This window comes from Eptesicus fuscus, chromosome 6 (assembly GCF_027574615.1).
Source record: "Eptesicus fuscus isolate TK198812 chromosome 6, DD_ASM_mEF_20220401, whole genome shotgun sequence".
Lineage (NCBI taxonomy): Eukaryota > Metazoa > Chordata > Mammalia > Chiroptera > Vespertilionidae > Eptesicus > Eptesicus fuscus.
This window is the reverse complement of record NC_072478.1, coordinates 60,302,576-60,325,020: the sequence shown is the minus strand read 5'-3', so window position 1 is coordinate 60,325,020 and position 22,445 is coordinate 60,302,576. Positions and strand designations below refer to the sequence as shown.

General features: G+C 37.2%; 1 protein-coding gene and 1 pseudogene across 1 annotated transcript in view; both read right to left on the bottom strand.

Annotated features, from left to right (window-relative positions):
- SLC7A11 (solute carrier family 7 member 11) overlaps positions 1-2,405 on the bottom strand; it is a 74,040-nt gene extending 71,635 nt beyond the window's left edge. Inside the window, exon 1 of the mRNA XM_008143555.3 lies at positions 1,852-2,405. Within this exon, the coding sequence (XP_008141777.1) occupies positions 1,852-2,128 (277 nt within the window). The 5' untranslated portion in view covers positions 2,129-2,405. The remainder of the gene's footprint in view (positions 1-1,851) is intronic.
- Positions 2,406-8,546: 6,141 nt separating this feature from the next.
- LOC103290394 (E3 ubiquitin-protein ligase makorin-1-like) lies at positions 8,547-9,835 on the bottom strand (annotated as a pseudogene).
- Between the last annotated feature and the right edge of the window lie 12,610 nt (positions 9,836-22,445).

Below are 22,445 nucleotides of genomic sequence, written 5' to 3'. Positions count from 1 at the left end.
AAAACGAAAAATATATCTTGTTATTATGTAAAAAGTTCTACCATACTGCTAAGTACTCAAATGTAACACTCATTTTTTTGCTTGAGCTACTTCAGAGGCTAAAAGTATGGGAAATTATCACTAATCAGCAAGAGTTTAGGTACAACTGTCCAACATGAATAGAATTTTGATACTCAGTGAAATCTTAGTATCACTTATCCTATTCCTGAGCCCAGCATTTTATCAGAGTCACCCAGGAAGAATTTTCTATTTAAATACAAACAAAAAAACAGCTTCTAGGGCCATACCCAAGACCCATACTCTAACCAAGAGAGTCTAGATTCTCCAATAAAAGAATACAAGGTGTATCTATTACTTTAAAATTTGCACAGGTGATTCTAACTAGTCTGCGGATTGATAGTTGGGAATCACTTGACAGAGTTTGCCTGTTTATAATTAATTATAACAATCTGCAATTTACACTCTGTTGGAAACCACTCACCATGTAGATAGGCTGTGCAGAAAAGCATCCAATATAAAAAGATATTGGAAAGAGTCTTAAGTACCTCAGTATTTATTGTCAGGGAACCAATACCTAGACCTGTGCATGCTTTGCAGAAACTCCAGGATGGTTACCCTAGGTTTAAATTGAGTTCTGGGGGAATGAGATTTTCATTTAAAATTCTCAAGCTCATGAAAAAAGTTCAAAACAGGATATAAAAATCCATGTATTGACCCTGGCTTTAAGAAAGAATTGTAAACTAGATATATAGATTCTTTGGTCCTAGAGTTATAACAGAGTTAGTACCTTTACAGAGTAGTGTCTTTTGAAATCAAAACACACAATTTGCCAGAGAAAAGCAAATATATCTTAAACATTTACCCCACAGCAAAAAAGAAACTTATTTTTTTGAACCATTCACCAGTTTTTGTCACCTTTACAACTAACTCATGTAAGCTTTCTAGTAATTTGTTCACCTCATGAGGGGACATTTATTACTTCTTTACTATTAACTGTCAAATCGATAGAAGAAATCTTGATCTCGAAGGAAAATTAATAATCATATTTCTCCTAGTAGTTCCTGTCAGTGAACAGGTGGACAAATGGTCTGCGTCTCTAGAGACCAAGGGGACTATAAATGAAGAAAACAGATCTGAGCAAGCACAGCAAACTAATGCCCAATTCCAGTTTCACAATTTATATTGCAAAAATTTATAGGTGAGAGATGAAAGGTAAAAAAAAAAATCTGTAGTATGCTCAGACCCTTGCAATACATCCACTCATAATAGTGATTAAGTCATGTGCCATCACACATCTTTCCATATCAAGGACTTCTGAAAGAATCCTAGGAATTGACAAGCACATGAAGTTAAAAAATTTAAAAGGAAAAGACTGCCACCCATTTGTTTTGCAAAAAAAAAAAAAAAAAAGTCAGTAAAACTTCTGCTGAACACTCAGTTCCGTGTCTAAATAGGCCACGCCAGCTTTCACTTCACAGGTGTTTCATTCAGCGTGCCAGCTGCTGAGACGCCCCAGACACACATAGCCAAGCACAGCTGCCCGGGACAGAAAGCTCGCATAGATTGCACTGGGTCATCAAAGTTAGCCTTTGCTTTGGTCGTCCCAGGGAAAAGTCAGGAAACTGTCTTAGGAAAAGGGAATACAGCCTGCGGGAATAGATTTGAAGGAATTCAGGATCCTGTCAACAGTGGACACTGCGTTTGCGTAGTCCGCATATCTAAACAGAAATCAGAAAATTGGGAGTACAGCCTTGGCCATTTCATTCACTGCTTAAACATGACCCTTCGCTTTCCCAGAGAGAGAACTGCCCAGCTCCACAGACACACCCCCTGAGAAGAAGCTGCACTCACCAAATAGTGACAGGACCCCACAGGCGGTCCAGACAATCAGAGACATGCCCACACTGCCCGTGTTCTGGAGCACGCCCTTAGGAGAGATGAAGATTCCCGATCCAATGATGGTGCCAATGATGATGGAGATGCCCCTCAGCAAAGTGATTTTCTTCTTCAGCATCACTGTCTCCTGCCCAGGGGGCTCCTTGCCCCCCGGGGAAGGCAGACTCCCTTTAACAGTCCCCTGCAGGTAACCTCCATTGGGGATGGTGGCCACAACAGGCTTTCTGGTCATTGTAGTGACACACCGTGGGAAAAAGGAAACAGAGGAGGGGAAAAAAGAAGGAAAAAAAAAAAAAGTAAAAACGTGAAAATTTCAACTTTGGTGTCCCTTGGTGTGAGTAACCAATCTCTTCCTCCTTGTTCCCAGACTCTCAGTGCAACTGTGTTCACAGGTAAAAACTCAGAGGTGTATTTTCTCCTTCACAGCTATTTAATGACTCCTCAGGAACACCTGTGAGTTCTTGGGGCTCCTGATCCTCCACCTCCTCCGACTACCTCTGTGCTGTGGCCGCCGCGGCTGCCTTATCATTAAGACCAGCTCAGCTTCCTCATGGGCTGGTATTTAAGCTCCTGCCTGTCACACCAACTTACTCCAGCTAAATGATGATGCAAATTCTCCAGGTTTGCATCAGCCACATGAGAAGGCTCCAGCATGACTCAGCTCTTTTTTTTTTTTTTCTTTTTTTTTTTTAACAGTAGCAGGATGTTGCTCAAATGACCTAAGCTTTTCAGAGAACAAAGCAAAGCACACACACTTAAAAGGGATCTTAACCAATCCAGGAGTAGTAAATGCGTAACAGACCTTCCCAGAGATTTAAAGCAACGCCTAGGGAGGGGCAAAAACTCTTGACTCAAGAAAGAAAGTATGAAATGAAACAGGAAATGATCCCAGTATTGTGGAGTTCCCTTTTTCTGTTACAAACAACTGTTTTGATAATAGAATGAAACCCAGAATGCACTGTTTATGAAACAAAATTTAGATTTTATAATCTGTTTCCTGCGTATTTTATTTATTTATTTGGGGGGAGGTTTCCTAGCAACACAATCAAATCTAATATTTACAAAGTTAGAAAGATTCTGTATGGCCGCTGTCATGCACCTAACAATTATGAGCCTTACTCAACACTAAAAGATAAAAATTCTTACTGCCAATAATAAGCCAGTATTTAAAATTACCATCTTAGTGTGACAAGTTTTAAAATCCCAATAATTCTAGAAAATTGTCATTTTCTGATTCTCATTAATCCTAGGTGATCACCTAAACTAAATAAAAGGTATATAGTCTTCATTTGCATGTTAATCCATTGAATTACTAAAAAACACTAATTTAAAAATTGAGTAATAATTACAATGGCATAAAAACATGCATATAGCAAAAGCTTTAAAAGGGACACACAGAATAATAGTTTGGAAGGTAATGACATCAAGTATAAAGTTTTTTTCTAAAGTGTATGAACTACTGTTATATTATGATTATAAATTTAAAATGAATGAAAAACATAAGCTAACATTAAATTGTTTACCTTGAAACAGTAAGAAAAGCAAAACATTTTAAACCCTACTAACTTTCTTAATTGGGTCCATAAAACAAATACCAAAAAGAAAAGAAATCCCAGATATCACGTTTGTGGTTTAGGTGGTTTGGGATTCCATGAGAATTGCACATTAACATTACCCTGAAGCTACAGTTATGCACCCTATTAAATATGCTTCGGAATGTCTGAACAAAAACAACAGATGGGGTGGGGAGAGGTTCGGGATGACATAAGAAAGAAACAGCCACTAGGAGGACAGTGTGCAGAAGGTAAGAACTATTTTGTTCTGTTGGCACCTGAGAAAATTATACCACATCAATAAATATTCTACCATCCAAATAATTGAGGCTACATCATTCACTTTTATATTATCTACCTGACCCTACATAATCTGCTTTGGGTAGACCAAATCAGGGTTTTTCTACAGCAAAAATAAATACTTTCAGCCAGATGTTATGTTAAAAAAAAAAAAAAAAAAAGGTAGTTTTTCTCATTTAATCTTGTTGGAAGGTCCTAAAAGAAGAAAACTAAGGAAAGATTCTTCTTCTATTTTTCCTCCTCCAAGTCCTTCCACTCACACAATTCTCCTGATGAATGAACATAATGAAAAGAGGAGGCCTTTGTCTCCCCAAAGGGGGAACATATTCACTCTGAAGACATATGAGTTAAAAGTAGAACATTCAGCATCCCAGGGAACAGCGTTCTGGCTCCAACTAGCACAGAGCACACTGTAATTTTACATTTTGTGCTAAATGACTGAACTAATAAATTGAGACCAAGACCTCACTCAGAGAGAAAGTTAGATAAATTCTAAAGAAGGGGAAAAAAAGTTCTTTCAATATAAAAGAACATTCTCCTTCTTTGCACTATTTTTTAAAAAAAAATTAATGAAGAAAAATCACTAAAGTTAGACTAATTGCCAGAAGAATTGTACTGTTGGATAAGACAGAGTCACACTAAAAAATTCTATAAAGTGGCACATAGTTACCAAAGATACCAGTATACTTCTTCTAATACCTAGATATTGGCAAGAAAATGGAGATTACAAAGAAAATGCTGTTACTTTTGGTGTTAACAAACCCTAATAGTCAACAGTTCTAAACATATAAACTATGCGTGTATCACAGAAATGAGTTCCAAACAAATGCATTTATATTCCTCCTCCTGCTTTAGGCCTTCCTTTAAACCCTCCTGTCAAGTTAGGAGACTATTCTTCTACTATTTACAAATATTTATTTAGTGCTTACGGTGCACAAGGAATAGCCTCAGTTCCCTAAACATGTCTCATGGAAGAAACAGACATGATATACTTTGGTAGCTTCCCCTTTGTGGTAAATTATTTCTGTCCCAAGATTATAAATATGGGCACATAATGACCTGGGCAAAAATAATAATCTCCCCGGCAGTGGGGTACAGGAATGTGACCTGAGCTGGGCTCTTTCTGAACAGAATTAGATTTATCTTTTCTCATCTGTTGGAAGTTGTGGAGATGTGACTTCAGAACAACTAAGTGCCTTGTCCTCTGTCATGTTGAAAAAATGCCCATGAAATAAATTGAGACTATGCAGAGAAGAGAAACTTAGAATGTGCCAGCATCGCGGAGCCCTGTTTTAGTACCAAAGGGACCCAGATTGGCTGTGGGTCCTTGTCAGGAACCAAGAGTCGGTCAAAGGATTAACCCTGACCTTCAGTAAGTTACTGAAACTAGGCCCACTTCCTCTTGCCTGAGGACAAAGCATTTCTTCTGTAGCCGCCCTTCAACCGCCACACCCTTTATCTATAGTTACGACTTTAGCCGATTATCTAGGTCAGCCCCCACCCCTCCTAGGCATCCACCCTTCTAGAAATCACATATAAGGAACGCTGTAAAAATAAAGTTTCGAGGCTTGATCAGAAACCCCTTTGTCTTGCCTCCATTCTTTGCGTCCCTTGTCTGTTTCTCATTCTCTTAGGTGCGCCGCCTCGGTACCCCCATTAGAAGACCCCGCAGGCCGGGGAAAGGTCCTGAAGATCTTTTATTTCAATAAGCTACCTCCTTTCCTTGCTAGGTATGCTACCTCGTGCCACACACACACAGAACAGTTACACATGGATGGCAAGGTTCAGTGGAAGTGGTATGACATTTAAAGCTCCTAAACGGGGTTGATATGATACATGACAGCCATTCGACACATGTGGTTATAGGCATTTGAAATGTGGCTAGTTCAAAATGGGATGTGCTGTAAGTGTAAAATATCCACTGGAATTTGAAATCTTATTTTTAAAGAAGATTTCAGAAACAGCCACTAGGAGAGCAGAAAAAGTATCTTCTTATAATTATATTATTTATATTAATTCCACCAGTTTTGTTTTGTTTTTTAATGTGGCTACTTAAAAATTAAAATTATATATGTGGTTCAAATTTGTGGCTCACATTATGTTTTTATGGACAGTGCTGATCTAGAAGAAAAGAGGATATAATTCTCAACTTGGTGTAAGCAGGGATTTCTTAAAAGGGACATACAAATTACTAACCATAAAAGATGATACATTAGAATATATTAAAATTAAGAAATTCAGCCCTGGCTGGTGTGGTTCAGTTGATTGAGTGTCATCCATGCACTGAAAGGTCGCAAGTTCAACTCCTGGTCAGGGAACATACCCAGGTTGCAGGTTTGATTCCTGGTGGGAGTGCATATGGGAGGCAACCGATCAATGTTTCTCTCTCACATCGATGTTTCTCTCTCTCTCTCTCTCTCTCTCTCTCTCTCTCTCTCTCTCTCTCTCTCTCTTCCCCCCTCCCTCCCTCCCTTTCTCTCTAAACTTTATAAAAATCATATTTAAAAGGAGAAAAGAATAATTTCATTTTATCAAAAAACATGATTAAGGGACTGTCAAAGTGAACCATGAAATGGGAGAAGGTATTTGCAACTGGCAAAGATCTCATATCCAGAATAAATAAATTCCTACAAATCAAAAGGAAAAAGACAGCTTAATGGGCCATACATTTTAACAGACATGTGATAAAGTGGCCAATACATTTGTAAAAAACTGCTCAATAGTATGAGTCATGAGGCCAATTGTAGAGAGCACCTGGGAAGGCACATGAGCATTTCTTTAATTATTGTCAGCTGAATCCATTGGCGTTGGCAGAGCCACGTCCTGGAAACACACCTTGCCAGAGGCAGGAGTGTTGTCCACCTGACCTTCAACTCCAGGCGCCAGGGGGTGGGTTTCATTATCTAAAGTCAGCCAAGCACCAGGAACAAACACGATTATCCAGGCCCACCCAGAAGTGACAATACAAAGAAGCCACAAGAATGCCCATAATCTCCTTTGTCTTGGGCTTTAGTAAAACTTCCTGGTATTTTGCTATATAAAATAAACCGGGCTGTATCAGCTCTTGGTCACTGTCTCTCCATCAGAGGACAGCTGTCCCACCCAGCCCCAGCTTTCTCCTTCTATCTCTGTATCTGTCTCTTTCTTTTATTTTCTCAATCCCCAGCAGCCCCTACTCAGGAACCCGACCACTCTCTAGCCACACTGGATGCGGAAAAGAAATATTAATAGCCAATTAACATTAAAACGACCATGAGGTATTAATTCCCAACATCGCTGGGGCTCACTTGAGAAAGACTGACAATACCAGGAATGGTAAAAATGTGGAGCAACTAGAACGCCTATATTCTGCTGCTGGGAATGTTAGTTGTTGCATCATTTTTGTTTGTTTTTGGTTTTTATTGTTTTATTTCAGGGAAAAGGGGCAGCTGTAAAATGCAGACACCTCTGTAACAATGACTTGTTTTTTCTTAAAGGGAGAGAATGATTGGAATCCAAGGAATCAAAGCAGTAGATGGGACAAGTCAGAGCATCTCCAAGTTATTTTCAGGAAACAGCAACCAAACACAAGCTAAATATTCCAAACAAGGAATTCTTCTAACAATTTGCCTTGTCTTGTAGATTACCAACAACTCCCCCCCTTTAGTGGGAAAGCATAATTTATTACTCCAAACCAATGACTCCACTATAAGAAACACCTTAGAACAAAGTTTTGAATCAAATCTGTCTACCTGCAAAGCACAGGCATGGAATGAGGCAAATATCCACACACACACACACACAAAAAAAACAACTACAAAAACCCCTCAAACAAGGACAAAGATTTGACAAAAGGCACCTGAACTGTAGAGTGTAAAGGATCATTAAGCATTAAATGCAACTGTGTATCCAAGACCCAGTTTGTGTTAATATATGGGATAACCAGATAGTTTTACCCTCTATGGCTAAGCCCATTTCTTTATATAGACGGACAAAGCTAGCACTGCTCTAGTAATAACTTGCAACATACTGCTTTGTTCTTTAAGATGCCACACTAGGCTGAACCACTAAGCCAAGGTTTTCCACTAAGGCTAAGAACACTGCATCTTTGCAGGGATGAAAAGCTTACCACACACACTCACACTCACACATACCAAATCTGTCAGCTCTTGGGAGTCAACCTCAAGTCTGCATTTCATTTATGCCAGTATATCTTTTATATCGGTATGTGTTCTTCCAGAATATTCCTGTCGTACTCAACACAGCAAAAATCTCAACACATTCGCACCTGGTTATGGTTACCCAGTAGTTATTACTTGTGTGCAATAAAACAAGAGACCGAAACCACAGAACAAGTGCACAGGGTGGGGACTGCTGGATAAGGAACAGACATAAAAACACAGATGTGCAGATTTCACCAGAAACCTCAAGTATCCGCCTCTAAGTCTGTAGCACAGGCTACTTGCCACAGTTCAGATCCTTCACCCATCACCCCTCTTCTTGGACCCCAAAACAGGGTGAATGCTGCTACTTTTGAACACCCTCCAGCTGTGAGAATCTGGTTGAAAACAGATGATGCAACAAACCTACACCAGCTGTTTGACTGTTAAATTTGTGTTACAAAACAAAAAAAACTTTAAGGTTTACTATTGTAACTTTTTAAACCAGAGAAAACAACATGCTCCTTGGGGAAAGGTGAAGGAGTGAGAAGACAGGCCCTGGGGAGAAGTATTATGACAGCACCTTGAGTGGCGAGGCCTGCCTAGGAGAAGCACGGGTACTGCCACATCACCACAGGGGACAGCTACTGTCTGGGGCTCAGCAAACCAGTTCACACACCACGCAAAGCTGCTGTAGACCTACGTCATACGAGTCTTCCAGCTCATCGTGAAACAAGTTCCACTCATCTTCAGAGTCAATCAGCTCGTTGCCCCACCTGCAGCTAAAAGCATAAGCAGCATCTCATCCAGCTCAAAGGTGACAACCTCTTCTTCATCATTGTCAAAGGGGTTGCTCTTCTCTCTTTCCTCGGTGAGCTCCCAGAAGTGGTTCCTTCGTTGGGCCCGGTGTCTGCTTGATGATCCCACTTTCTGCCTCTGTGGCTCCTCTCTACGGCCATCAGGGTACACATGCTTGTAAAGACAGTTCCCTCCAAATGGGCAGCTCCCCCGTCCTTCATCAAAATACCTGCACACCTTGTTGCTCATTGCCTCCTCATATTTCTGAATGAGTTTCTGCTTCTCTTCTTTCTCCTCCACCCAGTACTCACTTGGAATGACAAAGTTAGATGTGATCCGGCCTTCTGGGCAGGACTTAATGGTCTTGCTCTCAAATTGCTTAGTACTCCTCCACTTGTGAATACACTTGAGGCAGTAGGTGTGGTTGGAGTTGGAGAGGATCCAAAAGCGGTGCTCACTGAGGTTGGCTTTCTCGTAAATCGCCTCTACACAGATCCCACACACTTTGTCCTTGCTGTGCTAGAAAGCAAATGAGAGCTCCATGTCCTTTTCATGGCCTCAATGAAAGATTTAATGTGCTGTGATCTCTGGGTGGAGGATGTGCAGCCCACACTTGTCACAGGAGTCTCCATGGAGATACGCACAGTCCTCCCCATAGGAGCACTCTTCAGCCTCAGCATGGGGCACAGCTACTTCTCTGTCTCCATTGCTGTTGGCACCTTCTCCGATTCTTCTTTGGTCACTGAGCCTTGAAGGGGTGCTTTAGTGCACCCCAACCTCAGCATAGGGGCAGTGCGGCTACAGTAGGGCTGGCCAGGAACAAACTCAATGGCATTCCCTCAGTCTTCTGAACCTGCTCCTGGAGTTGCAAAGTTTGAATTTCTTGACTCAGCTTTGCCTATATTCATTTCAACAATCAGTCCAACTACTGACGAGAGAGTAGAGGAAGGAGCAAGAGGTGATTTTGCAGTTAGATCTTTAGCAGTTGCTTCTTTCTTCCTGTTTCGATGGTTTGCTATGTTCATATCTGCAGCGGTCTCCATGAACGCAGTACCCTCGTTGAAAATACTTGAACACTACACCATATGGACTTTCAGAGAGGTCATGTGAGTAGCGACAGTTTTCTCCTTCCTTACAAACTTCATGCATGGAATACATAAAAGGGTGATCTTGGAAGGAGGCAAGATGACGTGGGTATCCTTTGTGCCCTAAAGCATTCTAGGACAGAGCAGTTGTTGTATCTTTATGCAAAGTTGTTGGGTAGTATTGACTAAGTTAAACATACACATATCCTAGGAATATGCCCAATAAAAATGCAGGATATCCACATACCGAAAGACATGGATGAGAATATTCATATTGGGCATCTATCTAATAATAGAGGAATATGCAAATTGTCCGAGATGCCATCACAGTAACAGCAATGACCAGCAGGCTGAGTGGGGCGACCAGGTCAGCAGGGGGGTTAGTGAGGGATGACCAAATGCCTGAACAGCAGGCTGAGTGGGTCAACCAGGCTGGCAGGGGGGCAGTTGGGAGCAACCAGGTCGGCAGGGGGGTCAGTTTTGGGCAACCAGGCTGGCTGGGGGTGTGCAGTTAGGGACGATCAGGCCAGCAGGCAGGTGAGCAGTTAGGAGCCAGTGGTCCCGGAATGTGAGAGGGATCCTGTATTGGAGAGGGTGCAGGCTGGGCTGAGGGGAACCCCCACCCCCCCATGCACGAATTTTGTGCACTGAGCCTCTAGTCATTTGTAATAGCCAATACAGATAATAATGCAAATGTCCATAAACAGCAGAATGAATACATGTACCATTGTATTTATTCAATGAAATACTACAAAACAATAAAAAAAGAATTAACAATAACTGTGTAAAATAATATGGATGACTCTCACATAATATTAGAAGACAGATACAAAAATATATATACTATATGATTCAATGTACATTAAGTTTAAAAACAAGTAAAAGAACTCTATGGGGGAGAACGCTGATCGTTGCCTTTGGGGATAAATGGATTCTAATGACTGACGGCAGCACAAAGACAGTTCTAGGGTCCTGGTAATGTACTACTTTACAACCTGAGTAGTAGGTACCTGAGTGTTTTAACTTTATGATAATCCAATGGGCTGTGCACTTACATTTTTGTACTTTTCTTTATTTATGTAAAATTCAACTTTTTTAAAAAAAAAAAACAAGCATTTTAGTTGAAAATTTATGATAGTCTCTCAAAAATCAAGCAGACAGATAAGCAAAACTATAGAAAATTTGAAGAGTGATTCATAAACTTAGGACAATAGTTCCATAGAGAACTTTCTATCCAACAGATAAAAAATACAGATTAATTTAAAACATATATACAGTATTAACAAATATGCCATGTCTAAGATCTAAGAGAAACCCGAAGACGGTCTAAAGAATTAACATGAAAACTATACCCTCTTACCATAATGTAATAAAATTAGAAATTAATTATAATTATAGAGCTAAAAAATAAATTGTGTATGTCTGGGAAATTTAAAAACACACCATCAACTTATCTATTGATTAAACAATAAATGCGAGGCCCTAGCTGGTTTGGCTCAGTGGATAGAATGTTGGTCTACAGACTGAAGTGTCCTAGGTTCAATTTTGGTCAAGGGCACATGCCCAGGTTGCGGGCTCAATCCCCAGTAGGGGGTGTGCAGGAGGCAGCCAATCAATGATTATCTCTCATCATTGATGTTTCTCTCTCTCATTCCCTCTCTTTTCCTCTCCGAAATCAATAAAAATATATTTTTAAAAATTAATAAATGTGAAAAATATTCACAAAATATTTAAAATTGAATAATGAAAAGCCTGTTCTAATTTGTGTGACTCATTAAAAATTACTTAAAGAAAAATTTAAAGCTATAAGTTACATTAATCAAAACATAAGAAAGATTTAGAGAAAATAAACTAAATAGTCAACACAAATTTTTGGAGAAAAAGACTATATTCAAAGAAGGAAAAAAAGATAATTCTAAGACTGAGGAAAGTAAGAACAAAAAAGTGATAGAAAATACTCTTAAGAGCAACTTTTAATTATTTTAAAGACAAATAATATACAAAATTGAACAAGAAAAAATTAGGAAATTAATAGATGTGAAATGAAAAAGAGAAAATATCTTAGAGACCTGGAGTTTGTAAATAACAAAGGAATGTAATGAACAGCTATCTGCCAGTAATATGAAACCTAGAATAAGTGCACATATTTCTGGAAAATAAATACTGAAATGGCACTAGAAGAAATAGAAAAAAAATGAATAAGTGGAAAAATTGAAAAATTAAATAACTATTTAAAAGTGGTAAGCAAGAATATATTTGACTAAAAAAATAGCAAAACAAAACTAGGCATCATTTGTTTTACAGGTAAGGCCTACCAAATTTTCATGAAATAATCTCTTTCTTAGAGAAGTTATTTAAGAGAATGAAAAAAAAGAAGAAATATCCAACTCATTTTTTTTTTTTTTTGAACCTAGTGCAGGAGTTGGCAAACTTTTTGTGTAAAAGGCCAGGTAATAAATATTTTAAGCTTTATGGTCCCATATGGTCTCTGTCCAATACCATGCACAGGCGTGTGTGCGTGTGTGCATGTGTGTGTTTTATAACCCTTTAAAAACGTAAAAATTGTTCTTAGCTCTTGGGGAACTTGCCAACTCTTAGTCTGATAATATCTTGATTGCAAAGGGTAAGACACTCAGAGATATTGCAATGTCTTATGACAAAGGTTTTGTAAATAAATTTTTATTAAAACCCCATCCTTTTCTATAATGTCTTTGGCTGCTTTCACATTGCAACAACAGAGTTGAGTAGCTGCAACAGACACCAAATGGTCTACAAAGTGGAAAATGTTTACCATCTGGCTCTTTACAGAAAAAGTTTGCTGACCCTGGCTTAAAAGAACATGCAGGAACTGACAACCCATCTCTCCCCTGATTTTTCTCTCTTACTACTCACTCCTCTTGCTCATTCAGAGCTTGTTATTCCTACAAGACAGATATGCTCCAGCCTTACCGCATTTGAAATTGTTATTCCCTCTGCCTGCGATTCTATTCCTATAATATCTAGACATTTCAATCTCTCACCTCCTGTATCCCTTTTATCACAGTAATCATTACATTGCAGAGTTACTTTGTATTACTTTTCTCTGTCCCTCATTAGATCGTCAACAACCTGATCTTGGACTAAATTTTTATTTCTGCATCTCAAAATGCCTAGCCCATATGTCTGTTACCAAGTAGTAAGTACTGGGTATACATTTGATCATTGTTAATTCCCGGAAACATAAAAAATGTTATTATAGAGTTCTATTGGGAGAGTGCAAGGGGTGGGTTAGGGAGAGAGAGGAGTAGCAAAAGAGCTGAATCATCATCTTTCACAGTAGACAGTTGATATATAACATATAAATATAACTATAAAATAACAGGAGCATATTATTTAAAGATTTGGAGGCCAAAGAGCTTGCACAAGGCAGTGCATCCCTTTCCAACTGTTTTATCCCAGTTCACCCCAGGTGAAAGTCTTAATAACTGCAATAGAACAGCCTGACAGGGCTATCAATACTCTGCTTGCCACTAGTGATGGGGTCCTTCCTGCCATTTGATAGGTGAGGGAATAAACTGCAGATCCTTTTTTTAAAGTTCGCATTCTAGACTATAATACTTCTAGGTTCAATTGTCTTAGTTTTCAGATAGAAAAATATCATGAATTTATAAATCCTATCCAAGTGATTTGCTAAAGTAATGCTTTCATGAATACAGGTAAGGGAATACTGAAAGCAGAGCAGGGATGGGAAAGAAGACAAGCAAAGATACAATTTCAGATAAAGTCCCAGCTGATCCTGCAGGAGGAACTCTTGAGGGTAAATTATACCTTAGAGTTCACCTCAACTCAAGTCATGGGTGTCAGTCTTTCACATTATCAGATCAGCGGGTCATTGGATAACATCCTCGAGCAAAGAATGAGAAAACTCAGATTCAGAGGAAATGTGTTAACCCTGGGGAGTAAGAAAAGGGGTACAGGGAGAAAGGAATATTAAAAAATAAGGACACCTACTTTTTATCAATACTGTCACCACCTTAAGTGACCAAGATAAATATCATCAATAGTGCCTATTGATACAACCTATATAGGTAACCCAATATCACCTATGTAGAATTCTTGATAAAATTGTTTAACCTGAATCCAGTGATGAGGTAACAATCATAAAAATCCATAATAGGAGAAAATCTACTCAACAACCAATCTAGAATTTTCAAAGAAGTCAATATAATTTAAAAAATAAAGGGAGAGGGACTGTTCTATATTAGAAGAAACTGAAAAGCATATAAAAGATATCTGAGATAATTTACAAACTAATAAAGTGGTACAAACTCAAGCCAATTCATCTGAAATATCAGATTAAATGAGCAATTTTCTAGAAAAAGAAATCTATATTACCAAATGACTCAAGGGTAAATAGAAATTTTGAAATCTTTAGTAGTTAAGGAATCAGCAGTTTTAGAAAATCATATATAAGAAATGAACAAAAAACATACTGGTAGTTATATATGAAAGATCCACAAACATTCAAAAAACAAAAAATTCCTGTCTTAAGCAAACTGTTCCCAAGACTAGTGAAAGAGAAAAAAAAAAAACCTCCCAAATTTTTATTAAGCTAGTATAATCTTGATATCAAAAGATAGAAAAAGACAATAAAAATTAAAAAATGTTAGTCCAGTTTTACTCAAAACACAGATAAATGCATACTAAAATATTAACATAAATCCTAAAAATATTAACAAACTACATTCAAAAATATGTTTATTAATTCACAATAATCAAATCAGGCTATCTTAGATATATAAAGTGAATTTAATAACATAAAAATCAGTGTAATCTTTTAATTGTGTAATTGATGAATAAAAATTATAATTACAAATGTTATATCTTTTATAGGTAATATATTATTTTTATATTTGCATACATAGTAAAATGTAGACATAATCTATTTAACATTTTATTGTAATTCCTAAAAAACAAAAGACAAGAAAAAGAAACAAAAAGTTAAGAAATCTTTGTAATTTACAGAAGACATTATCTAAATAGAAAGTCTGAGATAAATTAGATAAATACATTTATTAATATATAAAAATAAAATTATTAAAATAAGAATGTTCAATAAGGTTGCTAGATATAAAATCATTATAGAAAAAATACATTTCTAAATATATAGGATAAATAATAAAATATAACAGTTTAAAAAGAATAATTAAAAATATCATTAATTAAAATTGGCTAAATTATAGGTCTGTGGCTAAGGATTAAATAAACTAAGAGAAATATATGAAACATTATCTGATACCTGCTAAACAACCAACAAAAGTGCAATGCCATGTTACTCCTTGTTTAAAAAGTATCATTAATAATTTAAACAAACTTGTATGGTATCTAAAAATATAATAAAAGTTTAGAAAATTGTAGGGAGTGGCTCTAGGGTCAAGCCAAGGGCTGACCTGTGGCAGGGCCACATACAAGTCCCAGCCTGGAGGGCAGAGCTCTCCTAGCATAATTAAGCCTGACCTTATAGCCCTCCCTAATTCCTTCCTAGGTAGCTAAAGGGCTGTGGGAGGTGCAGCAAGTGTTGCCAAAACAAGTACATTTGTATACATGTTAATCTAACCTTGTTTTAATCAGACTATAAAATAAAGCATTAGCTTATAGGCTGGATTTTTCTGTGTCCTCATCCAGGCATGGGAGATCCACAGAGCCCCACCTGTATTTTCTTTGTCTGTCTTCTTTAATCTTTCACCACCCCTCCTCAGGTTCACCCTTGGCCATGCTGGCGGGCACAGAAAATTGCAGTCTTTACTGAAAGACTTACAAGAAGATTTATAATACAGATAGATACCCTTTTCTTTAAGTTGACATCTTAAAGATGACAGTTCTCACTAAATAAATTAATAAATCAAATTAAAAACTTAACAGTTCATAAAACTCAACAAGCTCATTCTCAAATTCATATGTTATGGCAAAAAACTAAGAATATCCAGTACAAATTAGAAAAAAATGAATTAAGAAGAGGATTCAATCAATGAGGAACCATGGCTTATAACAAGTATATAGTAATTAAATTAGTATATTATTGGTACAGAAACAAATAAATAAACCAATGGAACAGAATATAGAACTTATACAAAAGACTCATATATATGGAGCTATTGGTACATAATAGGTAATATTACAAAACAGTGGAGACAGAGTGGCCTGTTTTGTTATATGGTATAGAATTAGCTATCCATGCAGAAAAGTTTGAAATTAGACCCCTACCTCACACACATTAAAATATTTTAGACAGATAAAAAGTCTAAATAATAAAAAGAAAATTTCAAAAAAAACAGTAAAGAATGTACAGAAGTAAATTTTTTAAAAATATTTTTTATTGATTTTTTACAGAGAGGAAGGGAGAGGGATTGAGAGTTAGAAACATTGATGAGAGAGAAACATCAATCAGCTGCCTCCTGCACATCCCCCACTGGGGATGTGCCTGCAACCAAGGTACATGCCCTTGACCGGAATCGAACCCGGGACCCTTCAGTCCGCAGGCCAACACTCTATTCACTGAGCCAAACTGGCTTCGGCCAGAAGTAAATTTTACATTATCAGATAATGCAAGATTTCTTAAACAAAACACATATCTATATGGCTTGTTTCCTCAGCTAATAAGTTTTCTGCTGTAATGTCACCTAATCATAATGGCCTTCATAGTTTATGCTTGACATTCTCTACATTATTACCCTGTTGTATTTTTCATCACAGCAATTATTACCACTGCAGAGATGGGGGTAGGGATTTTTGTCTATTCCTTTCATTCCTCTATCCCTTAGACCTAGTAACCAGCATGTAGTATTCACTCATTTGTAGAATTATAAAAATACCAAAAAAAAATTTTTTAAGAAAAGCATTTACAAATTTAGAAACTTTTCTGTTCATTAAAAATCACCATAACCATGGAAATAGGCCATATCTGAAAGATAATATTTACATTTCCTAAAAGAGAAAGACTTAAAGTCCTGCACATATAAAGATAATATGCAACTCTATAAGAAAAAAACTAACTTAACACAGATTGGATTTAATCAGACTATTCACAGAAAAGAAAGCTTCATTGGCAGGAACATAAATACATTTACCTCATTAAGGTATACAAACACCTTTCTTGACAAATGGCAATAATAAATTTGACTGAAAGACCAGCACCACTTGGGAAAATCAAGTGAGGTTACCTAGTTAAAGCATAGAGAAGGAAGCAAGTGCATTCAAGATATACCTCAGAGATTTCAGTTACATTCTTCAGCACAGATGGAGGTTCACGTTCACCAGTTGGAGATCATAGCACATGAATGAGATGATTGAGGTCACCCTAGCTTTCTGCTCTCCATATCTAGCCTCACATAAATAATTCTGGCAATTATGCATGTTAGCTAGTCTGGGTAAGTGCCAGGATTACCTCATCTGGGTCAAGTTTATCTATCAATCTCAAAAGTGTATAATCCACAATTTGATTACAAATTACCGTACATTATGCCTAGACATGAACAAACCTCATCCAGCCACCCTAGGCTAACATAGTCTCATCCAAAACAGAATCAGAAGAAAAAAAAGAAACTCTTCTTAAATGCATATGGAAAAATTACCACATTTGAACAAACATCAGGCCATAAAACAAACATCACAACTTTTCAGAGAAAAGGTATACAAACGATGTTCTCTGACCACAATAAAATTAACTTAGAATTAACAGATAAAAATGAAAATACTATATCTAAATTTATGGAGAACAGTTAAGGCCTCTCTGAGAAGGGAATATGCAGCCTTAAATGGTCACATTAGAAAAGATGAACAAATAAAAACTAAAGAATAAATGTCCAAAGTGGATAAAAAATCCTGTGATACACACACACACACACACACACACACACACACACACACACACACTAGATGTCCAGTGCACAAATTCGTGCACAGGTGGGGTCCCTCCAGGTGGCCTGTGGGGATCGGGCCCCAGCTCACACCCCAGCCTTGCAGCCCCGCAGCCCCACAGCCCTGCCTGGCACCCTGCCATGGCCTGGCACTATTCCCTCACCTGCTCCATCATCCCGGCTACAGGGCGATTGATCAGGGCTAGGCCCCCCCACCCGGTTCCCTCAGCGCCTGGGAGCTGGGAGGCGGCCCTGCTCCTCACCACTGTCACTGGTTGCTCTCTGTGGGGTGATTGGCAGGGCGATTGGCAGAGCGATCAGGCCCCTGCTCACACCCACCTTTGCCTGGTGCCACCAGCTCACCTGCTCCACCATCCTGCCGTGGTCCCGCTCTTGTAAGGGCCCATTGGAGCTGGCAGTGCCTCCACTGCCGCCCGCTACCAGTGCAGCATTGCCAATGCCCACCATGTTCTGCACTGCCCCCTTGTGGTCAGTGCATGTCATAGCGAGTGATCAAACTCCCGGTCGAACAATTTACATATTAGGCTTTTATTATATAGGATATAATGGAATACTATTCCGCCATAAGAAAGAGTGAAATGTTAGTATTTGTAATAGCATGGATGGACCTGGAGGGTACTGTGCTAAGTGAAATAAGTCAGTCAGAGAAAGACAAATACCATATGATTTCACTTATATGTAAGATTTAAAGAACAATATAAATGAACAAACAAAAGAGAAACAGAAAACATAGACACAGAGAATAGACTGATGGTTTCCAGAGGGGAGAGAGTTTGGGGGATTAGATGAAAAAGGTGAAGGGTTGTCAAGTACAGTTTAGTAGGCACAAAATAGTCATGGGGTGTAAAGTACAGCATGCAGAATATAGTCAATAATATTGTAATAATTATATATGGTGCCAGATGGGTACTGGAACACTTTGCAACGTATGTTATTATCTAACCACTGTGCTGTACACCTAATACAAAATAACATTGATTGTAAACTGTAATGAAAAGTATAAAATAAAAAAGAGTAAATGTTCAATGTAAAAAATTAGAAACAAACAATAAACCCAAAGAAAATAAAGAAAAAGAGATAACGAAAAGAATTAAATAGAAGACAAAGATGAAATAAAGATGTTCAATAAACTCCAAGTATTCCTTTGAAAGGTGACAAAATAAAAGCAAACCTCTTGTAATACGTATGGGTAAAAAGAGACAGAGAATGTACAAATAAATAATATTATAAATGATAAATGAGACATAATGCTAATGATTCAATTGAAATTAAAAAGATAATAAGTGAATATTATCAACAACTCATTCAATTTAATTGAAAACCTGGGTGAAATGGACAAAGTCCATAGAAAGTTAACCTAATAAAACTAACCTGTGAAGACATAGACACTCAAACGGCACTATGAAAGAAAGTGAAGAGTTATAAGATTTTAACAGACACAGATCCAGACCTTTTGCAGGTGATCTTACAAAAACTTTCAAAAATCTTAGTATAGTTGGACATTTGCATACCTTATAACCCACCAATTCTACTCATAGCAATTTATTAAGAGAAAGGCTTGCACATGTGCACTCTGAGATGTCCACAAGAACAACCAGAAGCAAAACTTATAAAAAAAAAAAACAAACCACCAATTCCCATCTATTGGAGAATGTTAAATAAATTGAGTTTTATTCACACAATTGAGTGTGAAAATGAAGAAGCTATAGCTGCATGCAACAACAGGATGCATCTTACATACTGTTAAGTAAAATATTCTCAAAAGCTTTTCAATATGATACTGTCTTCATGAGGTTCAAAAAGAAGCAAAAGCAGTAATACACACACTAAATTTCTGAATGGCAAGGAAATGATAAAAACTCTAAAGTTCAGGGTTATAAAATGCAAAGGGAGAGGGTTTGAGAGTTCAGGGGTGTCCAGGACATTATTTATAAACAAACAGGTAAATTAAAAAATGGCCACTCATGGGCTAATAATGATTTTGTATCATGAACCTAGGAATACAATAAATGTAATTCCTTATGCCTGACATCTTAAAGGAAATAAAAAGAAGTAATAGTATCTTCTGGTCTCATAGTAACAAATCTTGACCATCTCTTTTACACAGGATAATAAAAGAAAAGTTAATATTTCACGCCTCTCAAGTTGACAAATATTTAAGATGGATAACATGCACAGGTTGGTGAAGTTATAAGAAAAGGGAGACCTAAATATTGATCTGAGAGTGTAAATTTATACAACTTAAGAGAGCAATTTAGAAATCTCTAGAAAAGTTAAAGTTGCGCTTGCCCAATGAGTTATGAATTTCACTTCCAGAAATCTACCTTAAAGAAATTCTCATGCAAGTGCTCAAAGGAGATAAGTACATACAAGGATCTTTCATTGCACTAACTTTCACAACAGCCAAAATGTGTAAACGTCCTAACTATTCAACATAGGGGAATGAATAAACTGTAGTTTATTCCTCTAAAATGTGACACAAGTGGTAAATGTATGAACTAAATTTACATATATTAGCATCATAAAAATGTAAGTTTAAGTGGAAAAAAAGCGAGTTGCAGTAGGATGCACGCAGCATGATACCATTACAATTTTGCATATTGTTTATGAATCCATTCCATATGTAGCAAAAGAACAAAAAGCACACATAATGATATAACTGACTCCAGAAGAGTGGTTAACTTTGAGAAGGCAGAAGGAGGAAGAGTTATGGGGATGAGACTTTGCTGGATTCTTCAATGTTTTATTTCTTGCAAAGAAAAATAAGGTGTGAGAGCGAAGAAACATGGCAAAATAACATCTGTTAAGTTTAAATTGTGCACCCTGTGTCTGTTATATTATTTTTTTTCTCTTATCAATAAAATTTAATTTACTTACAGGACAAAATAATCCGACATCTCAAACTCTACCCAACATCCCAGTGCTCATTGCAGTAAGGATTCCTAGCACACCACAGTAGGGAATCTGTGGAACCCTTGGAATAATAAGAGGTGCCCAGCCTTGTCTGCAATTATTTTTCTCAACTAAGCCTAAATTGTGACATGGAAGAGATTTGGAGAGTACTTAACCTCCTATAACATAAATGTGTATTAACCATTATTAACCATCAGGGAATGCCTGAAAGTACCCTTGTGTAACAGATGGATGAGGTTATATTAAATCTAAACAAACAAAAATCATTCATAAATAAGCAATTTCAAAATACCTGGAGTATAGTAATTAAAACCTTTAATTTTTTATACTATGATTATTTTTTGAAAATGTGTAAACTCTAGAGAAAATATTCAGAAGCAATAAAATTATGTTATACATATAAATATGGCTGTTATGTACAACTGAAATACCATAATCCTTATGGTATTTCCATCTCAAAAATGCAAGCTATAAAAGAATCATGTGCTTTGATTTCAATCATGTATTGAGTCATTACAATATAACTACAGGCAAGTCTGAACTTGGCTTTCCACTCCTTATGTTTTTAGGAAACAGAAAATCTTATAATCTCCGAAAAGGGTACACCCTTCATCACTACTGACAACATATCTACAATATGATTTACATCGACATTCACTAGATGAAGTCGTTAGAGGCACTGTACTTACACACTTTGTAATGGGACATGCTTATTAAAGGAACTTGCCAGAGGGTAGTTGCAAATGCAATAAAAGCATTCCTGAAAGTAGGGGAGGGTGGAATCTTTGTCTCTAACATAAACAAATGCACACATTTTCCCTATTTAAGAAAAGCAATAAACTGTGAATTCAAACCTAGTTAATTCAGTCATGAGTCAAATGAAAATCTCAATGTACTAGTAAAAGTCAGGGCCAGAACTCACCAAAAGAATTTTTGTAAAATGGCTGACTCACTATAGCAGGTATCACAGCTATAAATAAATTTCAAAATAAAAAAATGTATGGACAACAGTGTGGTGACTGGGGGGGGGGGGCAGGGAGGGTTATGGGAGGAGGTGGGAGAGGGTACATGGGGAATAAATGGTGATGAAAAAAATAATATAATAAAGAAGAAAAAATGTTTGCTAAAATTGGATTAATTTTCAAATCCGTTTGTAAATATTTGAATTAATTTTGCTAACCAAATTCCCTTTCTACTTGACCACCTTTGAAGGCATATAAATGATATTCAGTCATATGCCTGACTGTATGTCCCCCTTAGATGAGAACATGCTCTTTGGAAGAATCACCCCCATTAACTGACCTCTTCAATCTATGCTTTTTCCCTGTGCATCTGTCCATTTATTCCTTATTTCAGCAAATACCGGGTGTCCCCAAACTGTATATGCACTTTGAATGATTATAAAGCCAGTGTTTTATTAACATACAGTTCATTTTCAAAATTTAAAAGAATCTACAGAAATGAATAATTTTTTTGTCAAACTGATGATCATTCTGGTCCAGGCACTGCTGATAACGCAAAGCAATGAAATCGCAAACAGCCCTCATTTAGTCGACTGTTGCTGGTTTTTTACCGTAAACTTTATCTTTTATATATCCCCATAAAGATGTCTGGTGGTACTTTAGAATAAATTTTCTTTGTTCAAAGCTTAGTCTGGCTTCACCCATTATTTCAAATCAGTTAAACCTGAAAAGGAGTAAAAATTAAGTAAGTTATCAGCTGTCAAATTGTATACATTTTGGGGAGACACCCTATATTTAATGAATATTTACTATGTGCCAGGCATTATATTGGGTGGGAATATTTAGTAGTTAATGATTATGATGATAATGTGTTATGTGCCAA